The sequence below is a fragment of the Phalacrocorax carbo genome, chromosome 1, assembly GCF_963921805.1.
Source record: "Phalacrocorax carbo chromosome 1, bPhaCar2.1, whole genome shotgun sequence".
In the NCBI taxonomy this organism is placed as follows: domain Eukaryota; kingdom Metazoa; phylum Chordata; class Aves; order Suliformes; family Phalacrocoracidae; genus Phalacrocorax; species Phalacrocorax carbo.
This window is the reverse complement of record NC_087513.1, coordinates 91,123,753-91,147,992: the sequence shown is the minus strand read 5'-3', so window position 1 is coordinate 91,147,992 and position 24,240 is coordinate 91,123,753. Positions and strand designations below refer to the sequence as shown.

At 44.8% G+C, this 24,240-nt stretch overlaps 1 protein-coding gene across 1 annotated transcript in view; it reads left to right on the top strand.

Moving 5' to 3' along the window:
* The window catches only part of GAP43 (growth associated protein 43), a 61,864-nt gene that overhangs the window by 15,394 nt on the left and 22,230 nt on the right, over positions 1 to 24,240 (top strand). Inside the window, exon 2 of the mRNA XM_064466315.1 lies at positions 17,269 to 17,896. Coding sequence (XP_064322385.1) covers positions 17,269 to 17,896 — 628 coding nt within the window. The remainder of the gene's footprint in view (positions 1 to 17,268; positions 17,897 to 24,240) is intronic.

Here is a 24,240-nt window from a genome sequence, read left to right as displayed (position 1 = left end):
AGTAAGTGGCCCCACTGGCAGGGCTTGCTTTCTTCTCTTTTTCTTCTGTGGTTCTGACCTGTCCCTGCAGAGAGCAAAATGTGCTCCTCATTGCTCTGCCTCCTTATACCCAGCCCCATTCAGTTCCATCTTTGACATATGATTCATTGCATCTCAGCTTCACACAGTGTGGTATCATCGATGCCGATATCCCCGACCTGTAATTTTTCAACTTCTTTCTTGGGTACTTGCCTCTAAGCTTTTCCTGCTGTCAGGCGCAGCAGATGACAGAGTATGCTGAGTACCTCTAAGGATACCATACTGAGTGATTCTGCTGTTTGGAAATTTGTTTGTGAAAACTCTAAGCAGCACAGAAATGCCTGGAGAAGCTAATCAGAATTGGAGATGGCACAGTTTGTAAAAAGTACAAGTTTCAAGTACTGTGGTGTAAGCAGGAGGTCAGTGTACTGCCAGTGGCAGTGAAATCGCACTCAGAGCACAGGAAAATGCTGAACAGGATTTCTGTCATTCCTTTGCTCCACTTTTATCAATGCCCTGTGCTTCTGCCCTGCAGCACCCTTGCTATTGCAGCTCTGATGTGCAGGGTAGCCACTGAGATGCTGAAAACTAGGTAAGGATATAACCGATCCTTTGAACAAAGTAATTCTCTGTTCAGTAGCTTTTTGTACGTATTAAATGAATAAATCTTTAGGGGGCTTTTCCCTGATGCAGTAATTGTGCACTCATTAAATTGCCAAATAAGACTTACTTTCTATTAATTTATTTTTTGCTAAGAAAAACATTTCATTTTCCACCGATAGTCCTGCCTTACCTAATTCAAGGATGGGCAACTTGTGGCTTTTAAGCCACAGGCAGATACTGAGCAATTGAAGTATGACTCCCACAATGGAGATTCATCATATTACTGGCAGCACACTGCTGATGTTAGGACTACATTTTTATCAGTATCTTCATGTGGGAGGAAGCTTTCAGGGGCTTTTGAGATCAACAGCTCCCTACAAGCTTTGGGGCTCAACTGGGCACCTGGCCTTACCCCATCCCACACTGGGTGCTGGGACCCTGGGGAGCCGTTGCTGTTTTCTGCCAGGGAGCTACTTGTTGAAAAAATCCCTCACCTCGCCTAGGGTCCTGGTTAGGGGGTTTGACACCTCTTGGACTTTGGAAAGGTTTCTTTTTTTAAAAGGTGCTTATGAGACCAAGAGGTTTGAGATCCCATGATTTAGCTAAGTGCATTTTAGAAAGTGAAATCTGGGTAAAAGTTGAATTATCCCGCATTACTAGAAGTGGAAATAGATTTAGGCTTAGCTGCAACATAAGCTAGCATATCTGTGAAAAAGACCACGGAGAAACTCTGTTAGAAGAAAGTTATTAAGGCTGTTCAGTCAAGTATTAAAAAATTAGCCAATATTGGAAATGCAGTTGCCCATGCAACCTCAGCATGGTTTCCTTTTGTGAATGTATTTCAGTATACTTCTAATAACAGGAACATCTTATTTTTCTTTCCAGGGATTCCTACCGCATTCAGGTCACAGAATGGACAGTGCTCACTTAATGAGCAGTTATTCAATATTTTGTTCTCTCATAATAAGTCAGCGTGTGACCCCACAGCTTTGCTCAATAAATACTATTCAAACTCTGCTCTGAAATCAGCAATACTAATTTTCTCCTGGGCTGTCTTGTGATTCTGAGCACATCTCTAACATTACTTAGTAAATGTTTGCAACACCCACGTGAGATAACTGAGTAATTTTACTCCACTTTTGCAGATGGACAACTGAGGCATAAAGAGAGCGTTTGGTCAGCAGGACTCCCTAATTTTATGTGCTGAATTTGAGAAACAGAGGATGTGACTTTTATTACTAGTTTTAATTTTCAGTTCCACGTATCTGAAAACATCTCCCACTACTGCCAGCTGCAGCTCTGAGTGCTCAGAACTGCTCCAAATCAGACTCAAGGTATCTGAAGTCAGCTACTCAGAGATGCAGAACATGCCACTAGGAATCACCCCATGAAAAGTTATGTGCCAGGATAACAAAGGAATTCAGCAGCAAAGGTAGCGCAGTGCTGTAGGACCGCCGTCTGTTGGCTGCCCAAACCCTGAGATCCTCTGTTCTCCTTTGCAAAGCCTCTGCCTTCTGCATTTTAACTTTCCAACTTCCAACTGCAAAAAAATAGGACCAAGATTTTAGTGTAATCCCTTTATACCCTTGAGTTTCCTAAGCTTCAAATATCCAGATTTCTTACTAACACTTTAAGTCTTCTGTAAGCTCCTTTGTTTTACTTTGCAATCTTTCAGCAGATATTTACAAGCCTAGTTCCAAACAGTGGCAGGGTGGTATCAGGTAATTTACAGAACTGTCCTAACAAATAAGATTTATATAGGCAGGAGCCTAGCAGGATTTTCAAAGAGCCTTGGTGCCTAATTCGCACTGGTTTCAATAGGATTAAGGCAAGTAGGCATTTGTCAAGATCCCACTGTTCGATCCTTAAAACATGGCCTTTTAATTCTTCTTTCAGTCAAGTTTACGTTCACCCTCTAGAGCTAAAGCATAGGAACATATATTAAATGTTAATAATTCATGAAAGTTTGTATAGTGCTGTCAGAGTACAATCTGGAAAGTGGGCATCTTGGGGGGATGTGTTATATTTTCTTCAGGCTTTAAAATAATTGCTTCTGCAACCGAAGCAAAATACAGGTGGAAACTTTTTCGTCTGCTTTGCACTGAGATCAAAATGTTAGTTACCTGAAAGCTCCAATAGGTGCTCCAATTCTACACTGAGTACTCTCAGATATTACTAAGGGTTAGGCAGATCCCAAAACTTTGAGTTATTGACTGGTTTGAAAGAGTACAGGAAGTGTTTGTGCATTCGTAACTCATTCTTTCAGGAAGGGATCAAATGACTCATGTTGAATTTAATCTGTTTGAAAATATTCTGTATCTGGGCTTCATTTCTGATTTCATTTCAGCAGGATTTAGTGATTTGGTTATGCAAACTGACTTAAGGTGGTGAATTTCTTGCAAATTACTCACTTACTCCACTATGTTTATATATGTGTGTGTGTGTGTGTGTTTGTGAAATGCAGTTTGTGATAGTTATACAATATGATTTCCTCTCTCTGATGGGAAGGAGGAAAAAGAAAGGGATACTGAAGAAAAAAAAGAAGACACACGCTTGGGCTAAAATTTTAGATATGTTATCATTCTTTATAATGGAATTTGCATGATTTGCCTCTATTTTTCATGGCTGAGAGACCAGTTTATCTGAAGAGCAGAGTACAGTTAATGACATAACCTGGCCACATAACATTGACTTTTGCATACCATAATCTTTGCTTCATTTGAGCAGACCTACAATTTGCTTAACTCCAATGATGTGCCTTATGAAGAACTTAGTATTGTTATTGTTAATGCCTCAATAAATTGGACTGGCAAGAACCAGTCTTGTCCTGTGTCTTCCTGAAGAAGCAAGAATTATGTCTTTCTACCAAGAAATGGCTCTATATTTTAGATGGTGCTAGGAGAAGTCAAGATGGTTCCTATAGTATCTGAATTGTTTTTTGTCTGTAAACCAGTGTGCTGCCTGTGCTCTTTCTTGTGTCCAGCACACCCCCATCGTCTTGACTCCTGTTGCTTGTTTCATTGCTTCCTTTCCTGGCACCACAAGGGAGCTATATCCCAAGGATGTAGAAATAATAATGGTTGTCATCATCATAAATCTTCATACATTTGGCTCTTCTCACAGCGGGCACCTCTTGCTTTATTTGGAAGCTCACCATTAGGACAATAGAAGCCCAGATGGAAACTCTTGGAGAACCTCCGGAAAGTGTTTGACATCCTTCCACTCCATCTTACTTGTCCCAAACTGCTCCAGCTACCCAACTTCCTGACATCCTCTGAAAACTCCTAAATGTGCTGAATAGCATCTGGGGGAGGCTGTCAGGAAATGGAGCAGTCAGACTCAGGACTGTGTGTAACAATCTGCGTGGATGCCTGTCTATCTATAGGACACTCAGCCGTTCATGAGTTCCCTGAAGCTTTTTTTTTTCCTTCTTTTTCTCCCTAAGTGATTAGTTATTTTCAGCACCATCAATGTTCATGGCTGCAGCTTTTTCTATTGCCTTTGGGAGTCTGATCCACAGATTGGTTTATTTTTAGCTATATTGCTAATTATTATTTTTGTGAGTATAGTTTTTCATTATTCATTAAAGCTGGGGAGGCATTTTAGTCATTTCTCAGTAGAACAAATGTGAATTCAGTAACCAAAGTAAGATCTCTGAGTAGGGCTTAAGAGGACTGGGAAGAGTGGTCTGGCAAAGACAGATGGCATGACAGGTGAAAACTATTGATATATGAAGGAGTGTTGCTAAGAAAGCAGAAACAAGCAGGGGGCTGGAAGAAACTTTGGGAGGAACTCTTTAGTTCACCAAAGAAATAAACTGCCACAGAGACCCAGAGGATCATCTTTGGGGGAAAAGTTGAAAGATTGGTAAAAACCACTGCTCTTGCAGGGTGGGTTAAAGATGAAGAAAATCAGCCCTGCCGCAGTGCTCAGGGGGGGTGTCGTGGTTTAGCCCCAGTCAGCACCTAAGCACCACACAGCTGCTCGCTCACTCCCCCCACTCCTGTGGGTTGGGGGAGAGAATCGGAAGAGCAAAAGAAAGCTCATGGGTTGAGATAAGAGCACTTTAATAATTAAAATAATAATACTAATAGTGGTAATTACGATGATGATAACAATAATAATAATAATAATGGTGATCATATAATAAAAAGGAAAATAATGAGAGAGAGAGAAATGAAGCCCGGAAATAAAAAAAGGAAAAAAACCCACAAGCGATGCAACTGCTACCACCTGCCAACCGACGCTGCTGGTCCTTGAGCTGTGATCACTGCGTGCCCCAGCCAGCTCCCCCCAGTTAATATACTGGGCATGATATGATATGATATGGAATATCCCTTTGGCCAGTTTCGACCAGATCTCTTGGCTGTGCCCCCTCCCCTCCCGGCTTATTGTGCACCCAGCAGAGCATGGGAAGCTAGAAAAGTCCTTGACTAGTGTAAGCATTACTTAGCAACAACTAAAACATCAGTGTGTTATCAACCTTGTTTTCCTACTAGGTCCAAAACACAGCACTACACCAGCTACAGTGAAGAAAAATTAACTCTATCCTAGCTAAAACCATGATAGAGGGCCTAGAGGACCCTGGAGATTTCTAATTATTTGCTCTTCAGTGTGTGACAAAGCTGTGGAGCGTCAACTGGCCCTTACAGACAGAAGATGAAATGCTGCGCATTTTCTGGTGCTAGATTGTCCATGTGTACTTCCCAGTGCTTTCTGTCTGGCTTTGCATGGGATTCTGAGGGAAGAAGGTTCCTATTCCAGAAACTCAAAAGTCCTTCTCAGGATGAAAACTCTCTTCCTGTATCACATCTGCAGCAGAGTAAAAAGAAGTGGAAGGAGCTTTGTGCACCCTGCCTGCCCAGCCATCCCCTCGTCCTCAGCAGGGGTCCCTTTTCCCACGACTTCTCTGCCAGGGGGGCCACTGAGTAAAGACCTCCACAGGGAGGGCTCCAGGGGTGCCTGGATGTGCTGGTTGTGCTACAGCTGCACCAGATACAGAGTGATCTAAACTGTGTGCCTGGGGAAAACACATTACAATGTGCAGTGCTTTGAGGTTACTGCCATGCTTCCTGACTGAAGAATGGAAAAAAGCCAGAAGACTTTAGGACCAAGATGTTTAAAGCTTATTGAAGCCCTTTTTTAATAGCAACTTAAAGATGGGAAGCCCAGGGAGTGAAAAAATGGAAAGAAAGAACAGCTCTCCTACAGCAGGAAGCTTAGGAGAAGCTCTGGGTGACTACTTCAATATGGCTGTGATATACTAGCCCTTATAAGTGGCGAATCCAAACACTTGTGGCTTTTTTCCCTAGCACATCTATTCAACATGTTCCCTTTGGCTGGAGGTCTTTATAGCACTAACTTAACAGTGTCCACAAAGGGTCTATCGCAGCATGCACCGCAGGCTTGCTTCCTCCCTCCCCCTTTTTCAATGGGTCTGTATATAGTAGAGGAGCAAAGTAGGAAACAAAATGGCTCGAAGCCACATGTGCATTTCCCACAGCTCAGTGCCAGTCTCTAGAACAAGTGATTAAGCCCTGAGGCTACTGGGTCTTGTGTTCAGCTGCCTGTGGCCCCAAAGGATCTTTCCAATCAAAGCCATGTCTGTGCTCTGGTGACAACCTTACCTGAAGGATGGGAGAGGGGTATGGCACAACATTATGCCCTTCGGCACTGTGCCACTCAGGAGCGACAGCTGCAATCACAGGCCTGATTCATTGAATTTTACGGACCTTGGAAAGCACTGAAGTTACACAAACCAGGCATGGTCTCAGGCAGTCAAGCCCAGGTTCTTGGGTGAAAGAAGTTGTGTCATACAGGTTGCCTCTGGAGACCTTTTCAGATTCTGACAGGCACTTATGCCTCCCTTCAGGATGTTCTCATCCTGCACTGACAGGAGGGAATAGATAAGAGCGCTGTTTAAATATTGCACAGTGCTTTACCTTGCTACACCACCATGCATTTGAGGCTCTTGCAACACTACAAATATTAATTAAATTAGGTTCAGAATCCTTCTGGAACATTACAATGTCTCCTCTCACAAGTCGTTTGGAGGAGCAGACCACAGAGGTCTTGTAAAAATGATCCCTAGTGAAAATGTCATTGAAATAAATTAAATTACATTCCACTTTCACCATCCCACATTGCATTTGGCATTGAATTCCAATAGATCTCAGTACAACTGTTTGTTGATAAATTCTACAAACTTCAGGATAGGAGGAATATAGAGAGAGATGGTCTAGGTCTTCTCACACTTTGCTGTAAGTCAGCAGTACCTAAGAGCTCATAGTGGGACCAGTGATCTGTCTCCTATATTTGGTACCTTAAGAGTAGGTTTAACTCATCCCATTCTCACCTGAACTTAGTGACTAAGGAGGGAGGAGATACTTGATCTCTCTCCTTCTTTCTCTGCTCATACTTTAAACAAATAAAAGGAATGAGAAAAAAATGTAGGCCAAGAGTGATTTCACAGAAGGTTTTCTATACGGTCTCTGGCATCCAAGACATGCTGTTGCTGTGAAGAATTCAGATCCATAAGAGTGGTCCATGATTTGCCCGTTGCTTGTGATGAGTTCGTATGCATGCTGTCATGAGAGCCTTATCAGCCACCTTGCAGAAGATCTGTGGAGCAAACATCAGCACAGTGTTACCACTGAAGTAAAGGTGGGCGGAGAGAATGGCCGGGGCAAGCCAGAGATAAAATTACATGTGGGTGCATGGGGGCAATCTCTGGGTCAGTCAGGCCAAGACGGGCATGAGGATTCAGAACACAAATCAATAAACTGCTTCCATGAAGATCATAGCCAGCACTCAACACCATCATTCTCTGCCTCCTGTGGCAAGGTTGACACCCCGTCCTAGTGGAGCTGGGGCTGGTGTTAGTTGGGTCAGGCAATCCCATGGAGCAAGAAACAGAGCAAGGAGAGCCAGTCCTGGCTGGTAAGGAGAGGACATGCCATCAAGACCTGTTGAACCCATCAGAACCAGAAGCTGAGAAAAAGCCAGCTTCTCTAGTGAGAAGATGGAGTTTACACCAATAGGTGGAAGCCTTTGCTATAGATTCCTCCTCTTTGAGGATACGAGAGCCTGGTACACACACAGCTCAGACCTGCAGGGTGGATGTGGGATTGGTCTATCTGGAACAAAAGCTGAAGAGGTAATGAGAGACGACATCTTAGGCGGAGCTGTTTTAGAGCCAGTTCATCAGATTGCATAGACCTGCAACTCTGGTTACTTCGGTTTTGCTGGGGGCAGCTCTGGTGATTGGAAAGATTGTACTCTCCTCCTTGGGGAATGGGGAAGCTGTTGACTAAGGGTGGTGCTATGAGCTAGGCTGTCTTTCAGGAGATTAGGAAAAAAAAAAAACAACAGGCAAAGGTCTGACCAGGAGGATGATGAACAGTAAGTAAGGCAATACTGACTTTACTGTCCTTGCCAGATCCTAATCAGGCATCCTGGTTGCTACATTCTTCACGTCACCTGTCATTTCAGGTGGGATACACACCCCTGTCTCCTGTGAAATTCAACTGCTGTATGTGGTTGTGGGCACAGGTAGCAGCTACAGGGTTTCACCCCAGCAGTAGCTGCAGTTCAGGAGAGAGACCTTTTTCTTCTTTGTGCAGGTGCTAGGTGTAAAGCAGTGGGGGGTGAAAGGTCCTGTAGAAACATCACTGTCTAGATGGTCTGTGGAGCAGAATTTCATTGTAGCGCAGTGTGGAAAGACAGAGGAGGCTGGTGCACAGCCAAAGCATTTTCCTCATTGAAGCCTTAGTTGACATGAGCATGGCTGATAATTGAATAGGATACTCATGAGAGCACCTTGCCTCCCCTGCAGCACTACAACAAAACTTCAGGTTTCAAGGGCAGAGTAGGCATCACCCTTCCCATTTTACAAGTAGGGTGACACAGACCTACAAGCAAAGGACTGACAACCTTCATTTCCCACCTGGATTTCCTCTCTCATATCTCCCTGCTGCCTTGGAGAAGCTGCTCCATCTTGCTTCCCACCTCCACTGTCCAGGATGGGGAAGGAGGAGGAAAGGCTCAGCCCAGAGCTGTCACACATTAACTCACCCACGTCCAAATCAGCCTGCTTACTGACAGGTCCAGCTCCCCAGCAGGGTACTGTCGAGAGTCTGATGCGGGGTCCTCGGGACCACTGCTAGCCCAGTGCTCATGGAAATGACAGCCAAGGTTGTGCAGAAAGGTGGCATGGGCCAGAGAGAGAACTGTCAACACCTCCTTCAGTTGTGGCACAGTCAGTCATGCAGATCTGCTCCAGGAGACCCTGCTTGGCTATTTAGCTGCCTGCTTTTTCTTGGTATTTCTTGCTGTCACCTCGTTCGGATGTGGATCAGTGATTTTCTCTCTCTCTCCCTTGCACTCTCCCTCTGTATCTCATCTCTGTCAATGCTCCTCATATTTATTTGCCTCTTTTCCATTCAGTGCCTTGGCTTTGCACAGGTTTTACCTCTGTCCCTGCCTTTCCATTTTTTCTTTCCATTTGGTTCCTTTGTTCTTCCCTCTCCTCTACTCTCATTCCTTTCCTATTCTGCCTTGAGCTCTGTCTTCTCCCTCCCCTGGCCTTCCACCTTACCGGACCAGTTCCTTGCAGTGCCCCTTCTATCCAGCCTGAATTTCAATCCCACACCTCCCCTTCCCTGCCCACCCCTGCAGGGGCAAAGCCTTAGGCTGTGCTGGGGACAGGACGTCACTGCTGTAATAGCAGAGCCCACGCTCTAAGCAGCTTCCCAAGCCACTGGGAATTAGTCCATGCCTTGCTTTCCCTAACTGCTGGGGATGTTTGTTTGACTTTAATGAACTTGAAAATGCTTTCTCAGAAGATAATTGGCCCCATTTCCAGTGACATAAATTAAAATTATTATTATTATTATTTATTATTATTATTAATAATAATAATAGAACAAATACAGCCCTGAGCTTCCTGTCAAGCAGGGAGGGAGCTACATGATACTTAGCTCTCTCTCATCACTAGGTTGAGAGATTTCATGGCATTGGATGTCACTGCCAGAAGGAGGTACCAGAGGAGATTCAAGATTAACAGGCAGGTTAAAAAGAAGGTTCAGAGGCTGTATGGCCTTGGGCTTGAGCCTTTCAGCGTTATTCTGCTCACTGCAAAAACCCTCAGCAAACCAGCTAGGAACACGAGTGGGTGCTGGTCTAGTGACAGGGCCCCAGTCTAACTGCCCATGGTCTGATGGTCCCAGCTCAAAATTTGTCACAATTTCTAGGTGTAACCAGGAGAGGTCAAGGTAACCTCAGAGATCAGCAGTCAACATGCTTGTAGTATTGCTGCCTGCAGTTTGCTCAGGTTGGGGGGAAGTAGGGACACTTCCCATCACCAGAGCTGGGTACAGTCCTGTGTTCCCATGGAAGGAATGGGATATGAGCTGCAGGACACAAGCTGCTGCTTCTTGTGGAAATGGCTCTAGAGACCTTGCATAACCCTGGACTCTGGGGAGGCTCAGCAGCTGCCTGCACCAGGTCTCAGGGAAGCAAGTCTGAACTGTAAATTAGCCTCTGGCCCTCGGCTGCAGCTAGGACAGAAGCAAATGTGTCCAGCCTTCATGGGGACAGGCACTCTGAGCCACCAGAGGTTAATAACAATTCCCTGAAAATTTTTCTGGAGTCCAAAACTAAGCAAACAAGAAAAAAGAGAGAGACAAAAGGTGGAGAGGGAGAGAGGTTGATAATTCAGGATCTCATTACCTGCTCATGGTCAGCAGACCATGGGATTCTGTCTGAAGGTGTTACTTTAAAATAATTCACATAGCAGCAACCATCCTTGGCCTAACTGCCCTGAACAGGGCCACACAAACCACATAGTTTAAGTCTAGATAGAATTTCTCTTTAGTCCAATGACATCCAAGCTTGTGTTTCAGCAGAAATTGCATATTCTTTGAATGGACTTTACTAATCAAAGCATAGTTCAAGGGAAATTTTTCACGTGGTCCTTTTGCTGAATTTCTTCAACATGGTCTATTTCAGGAGTGGATTTACCCTGTCAGCTGGGATATCTTCCTGCTTCATTTCCAGGCTTTGGTCCCTTGATCTGAACGCCTGCTGGCTGGCTCCTTCTGGAGCGACACAAGTATCTCCGTCTGAAAAGGAGACTAGACACAACTGACAGCACAGTACATGCCAGGATCTTACCTGAAGCAAGAGCATAGATGCTGATTGTGCCAAATACTCCAGGCCTTCAAGAGAGTCTACCCAGACCTTGTGCCCCCAAATGCCCTCACACACTTAGGCCGTACCCCAGGATATACACATGCCCTTAACATTAACTATAAAAACACTGCTTTGGCAAACCGCAACCCAGTCCTGTCTCTGAGACTTTGGGTGCTTTGAACTGAAAGATGAGTGAATGCATCCTGCACCCCCCAACCACTGAAGTGCTCCACAGAGCCCAGATCAGACCCAAGGCACGTGCTTTTCCCCAGTGACATCCGTGAGCCGCGCTGCTCCAGAGCGTATGAGTCCTGGACATCAGCCACTTTGTATCAGCTTCAGGGGCAAGGCTCTCCTCTCTTTTACCCAGCCCGCAAAGGCATCTTAGGCAGTATTGAGTGCCTTTCATCATTTAACCACTGGAGCTATAGGAGCTTCAGGGTGGTAGATGGCATCATGGTTGACCACCAGCTTAACAGAAACAGGGTGTCTAACAGAAGGGAGGGTCACAAAACAGGTGAAGAGAGTATAATGGATTTATTGAGAAGGCACACTGAAAATATCTAAGTAGGTCTAGCTTAGATTGTTTTCTACCTCTCTTTTCAGTCACTGTACACAAGTGAATAACATCTATCCATCTGCCAGACCATCACTAGCTTATTCCATTCCAGGCACCAAAAAATAGAGGAGAAATTTCCTACATGTGAGAGGATCTTGTAGAGGAAAGGATGGAAACTCCATTGTTAGAGAATTTGAAACTGGAGAGCTGAAACCTTCCTAGTTACACCCTGGGGAACCATCCTGCATAAGCCTTCAGAGAGATGAATTAATCTTTTCTCTCTCAAGGGTGTTTTACCCACCATCACCATAGTCATCCTGGGAAAAAAAAAGGAACTATGTTTGTTTCCTTGACTTGCAGACACATTGTGCTGAGAGGTGCCTTCCTCTAGCCAGGTGTCTTCACACCATTTAACTGGGTTAAAAAAAGCGCCTTTGTCTGTGCTAAATTGCTTCCTCACTTCACAAGGCGTGAAAGCCTTTTCTCTCTCTCATGTGTCCATGCTTCACTCCTTCTGGGGAGACAGCTGGTCTTTTTTTTTTAATGCATTTTGCTCCTTAAATGCCATCTCTGAGACAAATCAGGTCATGTAGTGCCAGGCCCACAAAAGCATTGAGGTGACTCAATCCTCTGAAATCAATGGGAGTCAGGTGCCTAAATTTCTTTGTGAGTCTGGGCCCAAGTGACCTTGAGTAACATCAGTAGGAACATACATTGTGCTCTAGTCAAGATTAGAGCATGGGCTGAGATGCACCTTAACCCCACAAGTACCACAGGCGATCAGTTGATTCAGCACTACTTCACCTCGCTAACTGAAGGGAAGATTTCCACACACACCTTAGCACAAGTGTCGTGAGAAAGGAGTGACTTGCAGTCCCTATATCTTTTTGGATGGAGAACACAGATTGGATTTTTTCCTTAATAATGAGGTATCATATTTCCCTTGGATTGTGAAGTGGGTTGTTGATAACTGCCACTGGTCCTATGCATGTCTAGGCTCTGGCCGGTATTGATGCCTTCTCTGTGTGAGTCCTAAATCTGGACATGTGGCACATGGTTTTCAGAATACCAAGAGATGGCAACATGAATTGAAGGGCTCTGGGATTTGGTGTCATGTTAAAGAGGATCTCCTAAGGACAGAAAGGAGCGGGATACCAGGGTAATGACTGAGTGTGTAACAGCCTGATTCTAGGATGAACATTAAGGAGGCTGGTACATGCTATATATTGGTATGCAGAGGAAAGGGAGAGCTATAGAGAGGGACAGAGGAGACTGTATAATATTGAAAGACCTTTTAATGGAGCAGTAAGTTCTTTCCTGATCTCTCCATCCCAGCATCCAAAATACAAAATAATGTGATTATTTTTCCAAGGCCAGACAATGAGATACACTGCAAGAGACAGGTGGACAAACAGCAAACATGGACCAAAGCACTCTGTCACCTCCTCTCTCGCTCTCTGGAAAGCATTTAGTTTCTCCATTTCTCTTTTCCTGACATACCAGCACGCGGGACATTTAGAAGGGCCTGGAGGTTATAATAACACTTTCTTTGTTCTTTGCCATATTTTGACCCATCTGTAAGCTGTGAGTTTGGAGATAGAAGGTGGAAAGGTGGCCAGAGATTAGAAGTCTTCTTGGGGTCACGGCTCAATGCGATTTGCACATTCCTGGTACCGAAGAACTAACCGCTGCCCTACCTGTGTCTTAAACATTGATTTCTTATCTTCTACTCTCTCAGCTGTGTGACAGCAAGGAAAGTCTCACTTAGAGGAACAGTCTGCCTGGGAAGGGATGTCCTAGAAACCTGGAGGTGTGGCAGACAAGCAGATGGAGATGGTGAGAGGATCATCCCTCTAGGATTGGAAAGATGTTATAGGCTGTGTAGATAAAGACATAAAAGCTTAAGACTGTGATTCATAAAGGCAAAGCTTTGCACACTGGCTTCAGTGGGTATGTGGGGATGGTCTGAATAAAAAAATTGACATGTTTGACTATGTATGGCCTTTAATACATCTGTATAGCTATGTATCCACCAGCCTCAGTGATTTCAAGTCCTTCTGCCATTGAAAGATCTATGATTTATTTCATACTAAATGAAACAGAGGATATTTGCTCTGTGTAAAATGGCAATACATTGCATGCACATTTACAATATCATGAATATGTCAATTTTAAGTACTGTGTAAATGAAGGGTGTGTGTGGTGGAATACTAATATACAAAACCTATCCTTACCAGACCTGATTCCTGGCTGGGAGCTCTAGATTCTGTACAAACACTAGTGATAATAGTCACTTTATTCCAGCCACAATACTACAACCAAGATGTTATACACACATGGCAGATAGATAAGGCGGACAGATTTCTTGTTTTCCACTGAGATGTTTTTGAATACATCCTGGCAGGGCTGACTCACCCTTTTAGCTTTCCAAGAAAGATAAATTGCTTTCCAGGAGCTTCACTGTATACAGTTTATTTTCAAGCAACTTCCTTAACTAAGGTTTATTCTGCTGTGTGTGTAATCTGCAGTTGAAAAGCCTTTGGGTTTTTTTGTGTGAACAGAAGTTTCCCTCTGAACAATCTATTTCTCACCCAACCCGTTGTTATACAACAGGACACACATACTATACGGATACTGTGCCCTATCCCAGAAGTAGCTGCCGGCCAGTAGCCTGAAAATAAGTAATTTCAAATGCCTGGGATGCTTCAGTGGGGAAGGACTGAATAGAAATGGGATTCCTGAGGGCCACAGTTGGCACAGACAAACTATTAGTACACTTCTTTCATCCATGACCTTAAACTCCACCTCTGCCCCAGCCTCATGTTTCTTATCTTTTATATCTGAAATTGTGCTGAAAGCACTGTTGGAAATACATTGTGCAGCTGCAAAACTTGTGGTCTGGCAAGGACTCAAACTGATGGTTGTCCCAAATGGGATAAGAGGACAATGATGTCATTGGAATAGCAAAGGAGACTTATAGCTTTGCAGTGCGGTACGTGCAGGTGAGAGGTTTCAGTCTGCCCTCCCTGGAGAGAAAAAGCGCTCTCCCATTCCCTGCCAGGTAAAGGGTTGGCTGGCTGGAAGTCACACCTTCCCGTGAGTTCATCTGCCAGAGCAGCAGGAGAGTCAACCCTGCTGCTCACTGCGCCCTGGCCTCCTGCTAGCAGTGGGAGGAGATAAGCCTTCGCAGGGCTGCATAGCCCAGGCAACAGGGTAACTCCTCTGGAGTCGGAGGTACGCATGCAGCAGGCCACACTTCATCACAGCTGTCCTGGTTGGCACAGGAGGTACGTGGGATGTGAGAGCAGCAAGGCCAGTGGCAAGAGAGATCTCCCTTCAGTCAATGGTTTTTGTCTTTGTCCAGGGATAACAATTTTTGCCACATTCACTAACGGTTTTGCAGGAATCAGGCATATGGGACTGGACCTTTAGGGTCTTTTAGTTATGTCTAAATTGTCTTTCCAGTCTCCCAATCCTGTTGCTGTTTGGAATTGGCCATAGTCCTTAGGGAGAGAGAGTCAAAGCTAGGGCGTTTAAGTGTTATACAATGCTATAAAGGAGTATTTAGTGTATCTTCACATTGCTGTGGCTACAGTGTAATGCCGGCATACTGAAGCTCTCCTTAAACCAGCTAGTCCAGGTATTAGTATTTATGTTGCCACAGCAACACAGGACTTACTGCAAGCTGCAAAACTTGCCTAAGGAGCAGGATGGATAAGCCTGTGCAGAGCTCTGCACTACCCTGGCTGGATCACAGCTGTTCTGTGAACATGCTAGTTCAAAGGTACTTCTGATTTGTTTCCACCCGCTTGTGCTGAAACAGCCTGAAGAGCTTACCCCAGATGCTGCATAACACAGTGCAGAGTTAGCTATGCAGGCAAGAGACATACATGAATGGTTACAGCATGCTAACATCTGCATTGTCTTTACACATAACCATCACCTGCTCTGACAAGCTGAGACAAACATGAAAGCCCACTTTCGGTACCATGACACTTAATGCACTTGGGGAAGGGTAGGTGTAACTGCTGAGCTGTGCCCCTGTGGTAGCTGCAACAACTGTTTTGTTCCTGGGCACAGTCAGGAGCACAAAAACACTTTGTGCTCAATTCTGTGTATTAATATCAGTTGCTTATTAATTCACAGGCTTTTTCACTCACCCCCCTACATAAGCATCCTGGCACCTAGTCTCACTCCCAGACTTATTTCCTGCTGTATACAGACCCATCCTCACCCCTGAGTGGCTCTGTGGAGCGGCTGTTTTCCTTGATGATTTTGGGGCTGCTTGTTCCTTGGCCACCATACCCACTCAAGCTCACTGTACCCACTCAAGCTTACTTGAGGAGTGATCACAGGTGGGCACCAGTGCTAGGGTGGGGGATCCTGTGCTCACTGGGTACCCAGGGGGAGACAGTGGGTACCATCTCTGGCATGCCAGTGGCCAAGCATTTGGTTTGTTGGCACAGTTTCGCTCACACGTATGTGCCTGACCCTGTCTCACACTGTGGAAGTTATCCCTTCCAGTCTGTTTCCCAGTGACCGCTGCCACTGTGGCCAGTCCTTTCTCCCCCATCTTCACAGGCATGGTGTTTCCAGTGTCATGTGTGCATGCTGCAGTGGCTTCTTCTCCCTTATTCCTGCTGCACTCTTTTTTGAATGTATTTACAGGCAGTCCCCTCTCTCTGCTCTTCTGGTCCTGGGCCTTTCCCCAGATGGCACCTCTTAGTTGCAGTGGCCTAAGGAGTGGTTTTCTCTTCCCACAGAGGAATAAATGCTTGCTATCTTTCTCAGCCAGCTCATTTTCTTTCTTTTGTGACCTGAGCCAGTGTTGGAAACCAGGTGCAGACAGCAAAGAGGCCAGTGGCTCTGCTTCTGAGTAGCTCTTTTGAATGCTTCCCAATGGGAATATTAATAGAACAGTGTCCTTTCATCAACATGCAGCTAGGCTGTTATTGCCCAAGGGCTGCTAAATTATTGGGGTGAAGCATGGTATGTCCTGTAGATTCAGTGGGGGTTTACAAACTGAGCGTTATCTGTCTGCAGCAGACCAGTGTGTGGCGCAGGCTCTGTTTTGGTCCCATTTAAGACTGTAATGCATGGCTTAGGTCTAAAACACATGGTGAATGGTTGTTCTTTGTTGCAAGGCTGAGTTCCCTGCAAAAGTCAGAGAAATAATAATAATCTCCTGAAATTGGGAAGACTGGTATCTATCTGCCTATTATTCCTTCACTGAAACCATGAGCGGGAGAAGAGGCAAAGTGCATGGAGCGCTTGCAGGCAGGGCATTTGTGAGGATTATATTCTCTTAATATCTGTGTATGCCTGACAGCATGCATCTGCGGCGGGTCAGGCAACAATACCATTCTCTGTTGGCAATCCTGAGTCAAAAAGCTATAAAGGACAAAACACTTGGTGTCATTAGAGTCAAACACCTGTGAAACAAGGTGTCATTAAAAAGAAACAAAGACTTAAAGGCAAAGGTGGATTTGGAAAGATTGTGAAAATCCCCCTCGGGAGATTGTTTTGAAAATGAGTAGGGGAAAAAATTGGTATATTTCAAAATAGATGGAAAAATAAATCATGGGAATAGAGACAACCCAGATGGTGCAAACCTTTCCACACAGCAAAGGTGCTCTCAGCGTTGCTGACAGAGATGATGAGGTGCTTTAAATTCCTTTTACAAACCCCCTGTGTCTGTCCAGCCCTAGGATGAAATTAAAGCCACCTGCCTTCAAACCCATACCAAATGGAAAGGCTACTTTGAAATTTGTCACTGGTTAGCAGGAGGGGAAGGTGGGACATTCCAAATGAAGCCAGAGCCTGGGCTGCACCTGGAGAAATCTTAACTTATCTCCCTGTTTTTTTCCTCTGCCCTCCTCCCTTGTTCTTCTTCAAAGGTTGAAAAAAATGAGGACGGGGACCAAAAGATTGAGCAAGATGGCATCAAACCAGAAGATAAAGCTCATAAGGCAGCTACCAAAATCCAGGCCAGCTTCCGTGGACACATAACAAGGAAAAAGCTCAAGGGGGAGAAGAAGGGAGATGCCCCGGCATCTGAGACTGATGCCGCTGACAAGAAGGAGGAAGGCCCTGCTGGCGGAGCGGCCGAGAACAAAGAGAGCGAGGCTCCCACTGCCACAGAAGCGGCCACCGCTGACAGTGCTCAGCTGGAGGAGGGCAGCAAAGACAGCAGCGTGCCAGCAGAGGAGAAAAAAGGAGATGGAGCCACCGACACGGGCTCAGATCAGCCAGCCCCACAGGCTGCCACTCCTGCTGCCTCCTCGGAGGAGAAGCCCGCTGCTGCTGCCGCCGCCGAAACGGAAAGTGCCACTAAAGCTTCCACCGATAACTCGCCGTCCTTGAAGGCTGACGAAGCCCAAGACAAAGAGGAGCCTAAACAAGCCGACGTGCCTGCTGCTGACACCACTGCCACCACCACCCCTGCCGCAGAGGATGCTACTGCCAAGGCAACAGCGCAACCCCAAATGGAGACAGTGGAGAGCAGCCAAACCGAAGAGAAGACAGGTGAGTGAATGCCTTGCTAGGGAATGGGCCTCTCCAGAAATGCATAACTCCCTTGGTCTTTTGGGGACACATCTGAGGTTGGCCAGCAAGAACTGGTGCAGATGTTAGACTATGGGTTAACAAGGGCATCCTCTTGCTGGGTTTCAGGGGTGGGGGGAGTTGCATGTTCTTGTTTAACGCCCTCTTCACTGCTTCCTGGCAGCTTTTGGAAATACTGCACTGCCTCTTGAGGCTCCTGTTCCTCTAGGTGGAGATGCCATCCAGCCCTTTTTACCATGGTGGTGAGAGAGTGTCAGCCAGCTGGCAGGCTTGGAGGAGCCTGGGAGAGCTCCCCAAGCTCTACATATGCTAAAGAGGGTGATGAACCTTCCCAGTCACACTAGCACAGGCAGCCCCATTGGGGCAACAAAACAGCCCAAGCTGACAGCAGCTCACTGGAGGCTGACAATATGAGCTACAAATCTCAAAAGACAAAAGCGTTCTCATACTGCAGGAAGCCATTTAGCCTTGCTGGTCAAGAAGGAGCCAAAAGGGTCCTTTTGCCATCTGGCTGTGAACGGATGAGGTTCCTGGTACAATCATATCCTAGTCAGGAACATCCTGTTATCAGCATTCCTTATAGTTTCATCCACACCAACACTTCTAGCCCTTGTACTCGGAGTAGCCCATGACAGCTGTACTTGCCTGAAGCTTTTAGACATGTCAGCTGGGTCAGACCCACATGGTAACAGGATTAGATGGGCAAAGGGAAGATTAAAGGCCCTGACAGCACGGTGAGTGAGGACAGAACAGAGGGCTGAATGCAAACGGTTGCTCTAGGAGGTGTTTTAAATTCTTTGCTCTTGACCAAGTGCAACTCTGCTTAACTAGTTCCCCTGGAAAGAGGTGAAAAGTTTTGAGAGGAAAAAGTGAGTATTTTTGACAGAGGCATAGTGTTTACCAACCATAAAGAAGAGCTGGTTTTGAATTGTGATACTGAGCTGGGTGGGAAATGCATCAAAGACCTAAGGATATTTTTGCTCTTGCTCTTTACCTTCCTTACATTACCAAAGAAAGAGAACATAAACAAAAAAAAGAGGTAACATCAGAGGTAGGCTCCACATGAAACTCAGTCAAGAGGCAGTGCCAAGCATAACTGGCCTCCACATTCATGAGACATTCAGTTAAACAGGACATTCTGCATTCATTATCTTGTTGGGGCAAAAATGTGGCATATCATCTTGATATTCATAAACGGCCTGATATAAATGTTACAGAGCCTCAGCATCCAGTCTTGCACTTACTGATATTTCTCCTTTATTTCGTTTTGTTGACTACATCTCTTCCACAAATTAAAATTCCTTGTCTCTAATTAAACTTCTGCGCTTCATAGCTAACTCAAGGCTTCAGGTGACTCTGTTGTGCTAAACAAAGCAGACAGATAGGGAAGAACAGATATCCAAGTGGACAGATAAGTACTGGGAGAGGAGCTCATGCAGAACATTTATGATTTAAGGTATGGACAAAGGAAGTGGCCTTCAAAAGCATGAGTCTAAACTGACTGTACACAACAACAAAGGACTGCTGGTTTTACCTCCTTTCTTTTAAACATTTCTAGAGATAAGCCTTGAAATTGCATCATCCAAGTTGACTTTTTGTTGTCGGGGTCTCCAGCCCTTTGTTCTTACTTTGTGTGATGAGTTGAGAGGCAAAAGAAATGCCATGTGGCTTGTGAAATCTAATTTGGTATGTTGTGTGCTGTACTTGTGTTGTTTTTATACTTGGGCAAAGGTATAAACATTAATGGCAAAAATAGGCTAGAGGGAATCAGTGTTTCAGGGTCCTGTGTACACAGGATAATGAGTACTCATTCACTCTTATTTAAGACTTGGGATGCCTTATTCCTAAACAGGAATAGTGATTCTGCTTTGAATTAACATTCTATTTTTATTCAGATTAATCTGCTTTAATGGATACGCATAGGAAATTCATAGTAGCAGGCTATTTTATTTGCTTAATTTTACCTATTTTGACTCACCAGTCATCAAAGAATGGTTTATTTCTATGCAGTATTCTAAATTATTTGCAGATGTCTTCCCCGTGCTCTTGTTGGCTTTAACATCATTTGTAGCAGCCAACCCTTTATGGCAACATCATTTGAAGTGGCCGTTTAAATGCATGTTTTAATACACATTTGCACATGATGTTGTTACTTATGTAAATATCTAGCCAACAGAGTAAGCTGGAAAATCTACAATCAAATATATATTTAAAAACAAGTTTTCAGTGATTGAGTTTTCAAGATCAGTACGTGCATCTATTTATACTTCTTGAATATGCATGCAGTAATACCCAAGCTTACTAATATTTGCAGAAAGCAAACATGGAAGGTGTGTGGCCACAGTCAAACTGATAGTCTCTTTAAAATGTTAATGACTATAGATTTTTTTCTAAATTCCTATTCCAGTATGATATTAGCCTTCCAGTCACAAACTCAAACAGCTGGGTAAGCGCCCCCAGAGCCATCCAAGAGAGAAATGCAAAAAAGATTAAATAGGCCTTCTTGTTCAGCTCTGTCAGGATGCTGCGTTGTGTTCTGCAATACACTCTGTAGCACAATGTCCAGAACAGTAAGAAGCTGCTTTCTCCTTAAAGAATATTCCAGGAAAGAACATCATCACAGTATAAAAGTTCCCACAGACAGCAAATATTTCAAAACAGAAAGCCTATGCTTTCTTTTTCCTATCTTCATCCTGTTACTCCCTCTCATCTCTTTAAACCTCTCTGACTCTCCTGGTACTTATGCTTTCCGTAGACTTAAAGACATTTGCCATGTCTCGACCTTTCTCCCAGTCATCCCCCGGCAAATGCAGCACTGGTGGTTGCTGGCACGGCTGCAGTGGTCGTTCACGAAAGAGGGAGGGCTACCACACATCTGCCACTCCAGTATTCCTCCAGCCTGGGGAGAGATCGTCTTTCACCTTCATCAGTCCCCTTCTCCCAGAAGTCATCCCCTTGGCTTTCGAAGGTCATCGCTTATCGTTTCTGTGATCGAAGACTGGCACACTAGTACGTGGTGTCAGGCTGCCAAAAATAAATCAAATTGGCTCCCAGCCAGTGTCATCAGTTGGCTGGTTGCCATGGCTTGCTTGGCTGCTACTGCCGTGAAGCATGCCGACCGTGCTACTTTTGTGCGGTGATGTTCGACTGCCTTGAATTTTACTACAACGGCTGTATCGTGTTATTTGTGGATAGCTTCCATGGTGCAAACACTAGCAAAAGGCAAGGGCATTTCATTTATATCCAGAAGAGATTTTTGCCTTCATCTAAGGGAAGGACAAAAAAGACAGGAAGAGGGGAAAGGAATAACTGACCAGATAAAGAGAAGTGCAAAATTTTTAATGCTTAATATTTAATTTTTCTGGAGTGAGGGAGATGCTGGGTGATTCTTCACCCCAGTCACTAATTCCCCTGGCAGCCCTCAGCTCTCCTGATTATTCAGTTCCACCTACTCTACCTATCTGCTGGTAATGGCTTAGGAAATGGCTTCAAACAACTGTCCTGTATCCAATATTAGTTGATCTGGAACCCCAGACATTCCCAGTTGTACAGTAGGGCAGTTTCTAAGCAATCCTCAGTGTAACAAAAAGGGATGGAAAAAGAAGATAGATTCCAACCTGGGTAAGGCATGAAGTGAGTCAGTGGGCTTTGTTCAGCGGCAGTGAGGGATTGATATAAGAAGGACAGTCTCTTAGTTGTCTTCATGTCTTTTGGTGGGTGACTTGCATGCCAAGAAAGTGTTCTTTTATCTGAGCATCCTTGCCAAGACTTATGTTTATAGGCTTTCTTGTTATGATCCAGCTTTTTTCCTCTTTGGTGTTGGTATTATGCTTAGAGAGGCTCTCTTAGATGCCAACCTACTCAACAGGACAAAATTCAAAAGTAGTAGGAGAGAATTTATACATTGCATATGGATGAGGAGATGAGACTTATTCTAATCTATGTTGCATTGGCTTAAATCCAGAGAGTCTCCATCAAAGTTACTGGAAAGAGTCTACATTAGCACAGCTTTGAAGTGAGATCAGCATCCAGTACAGCAGACTATAGAAGAAGGTGGGCTACTGTGTGCCTTATGGGGAGGAAAGGAGGTGAATGTCACACAGTGTTAGATTCTCTTTGTACTTTCCCAGGCTTTCGAGTCTCACCTCCAAATTTGGCTAGCTCTCACATCAAAAGCACTCTCAGATTGTCAGGTAAGAGTACAACAAAGCCCAGAAATTTGAAAGAGTAAATTGTGCCTAAGGAAACAAATGGATCTTCCTTTGTTGGGAAATGAAGAATGCTTTCTCCCGCTTGAGGAAATAGCTTTACAATGGAGCAGTTTCACAGCTGAAATGAAAAATCAGCCAGATGACAATTGCTTTGCATGTAAGCGGGCCAGCAGTTCCCCCAAGGCTCTGTATCCTGCAAGCAAAGAGCACTGGGAGGCACCATCTTCTCTTCATTTCCTCAGAGGGAGCAAGTCCCTATGGATCCTTTTTTCATGGTTTAGAGTTGAATCAGTTTTTTGTTTTCAGTTCAGTCAGCATGTTGATGGAAGGACAATACTTGCTGCACCTAGGGAGCACTGGCTATATAAAGATTTGGAAAGGGAGGCTGTCTATTGTCATGTACCAACTAGAAGGTATGGCCTGCACTACACAAGAGGATTGCAGTTGTATAACTGGAATTTTAGTCTTGGTCCATGGGTAGCTGGCATGAGGCAGAACACCCTCACTGCCATTCCTGTTTCACGGGAGCTTATCTCTGCTGCTACACCTGGCAGCCGAGGAAAGCAATGCAAATGTAGTAGTCTTCCCATGACTGCCCCAGAGGGAACAACTCTAAGCAAGCGTGCCAGCATTTTCTTGTCTGTAGTACTACTCCAGCAATGAAGTAAGAATATGAATGCAATGTTGGCTACCTGCACATGCTGAAAGTTGCCAAAGTATGTGCCTAGTCCTCAGTTGCTCTGAAATTTTTAATCTTTGCATTGTGTCTACATGGGTATAAGCATTGCATGTATGTTTCACAGCCTGCTTTGCATTGGTGTAAATAGCCATGTGAGGGGCAGGGTGAGGAAAGTGGAATGTCACAATTTTCCAGAGAACAGGAAACCTACACACTACCTGCTACAGGTGCAGGATTTCCTCCTCTGTTGCAGTGAAATACTGCCTCTGGTCCCACGTGTGTCTCAGGTCTGCTATTTTCTAATGAGATGCAGCTTGCACCATATAGGTGGGAACTGCTCGAGTGGGCTAGTGGTGAACGGGGACCTGACCTCTTTTAATGAAATCTTAGGTGACACTAAGCATATTTACCAATGACAAGGTGTGGGCTGACACTGGAAAATGCCTCTTGAGGAGAGCAGGTGAACTGCTGTTTTTCACCAAGGAGATACCAGTTCTTTTGGGCCTTCAGTAAGAAATGAGCGGACACTCAAGGCTGGTTTATTCTGTGAAGGATGAAAATTATAGGAAAGGTGACAGCAACCTTTCATCCCTTCTGATTTTGGGAACGACCACTGTTGCAGTATTGGCCAAACCCCTCCTCATTGATCATGGCATGCTGTGCAGAGTTATTCTTCATATGGAGGTCGGTCATCCTCACTCTTCTTCACATCTTTATAGCATTATTCCAACTGAACAAAGCTATCGGTCTTGAACCTTCTGAACTTTCTAGATGGTATACCAAGATTTGCTGAGAGTGATATGCTCTTACACATCTCTACAGGAAGGAGCTCTTACAAGCAGTACATACAGGTGGTTTTGTTTAAGGCGGTGCACACTAATGTCACAGTATGTGCTCATGTTGTATTGTGGTCGCTCATGCTAACACACAGCTCTCTACAGCCAAGGCCGATGGTTGAACTCCACCTAGATCTTGCTCAATATCACTGTCTCCTTGTTAAAATATTTTCCACAATGGCACGCTACAACTGCACTCAGATCGCCTTCAGAAAATGCTCACATGGGAGGAAGGCTTTCTGCCATAAATGATAACCAAATTCTCTGCTGAGGAGGGCTCAGATACTGCTATTTGTCCATACCAGTGGACAGAATAGACAGATGGGCAATGAAATTTAAGTGGCAGCTGTTTGCTGTAGCTGCCAGCAGTGCTCTGCACCACCACCGGTGTAATCTCTTTACACTAGGATCAAGTAGGCTGAACTTTTCAGACAGGTATAAGCTTGCAGACTATCAGCCAGGATTTACAGCTCCAAGCAGCAATACTTTAAAGGTACCAGTACTGACTCTATGGTACAGACAACTCCCATGTGGAGAGGAAAGGGATTGGAAAAGTTCATCAGGTCAGCACAATCAGAT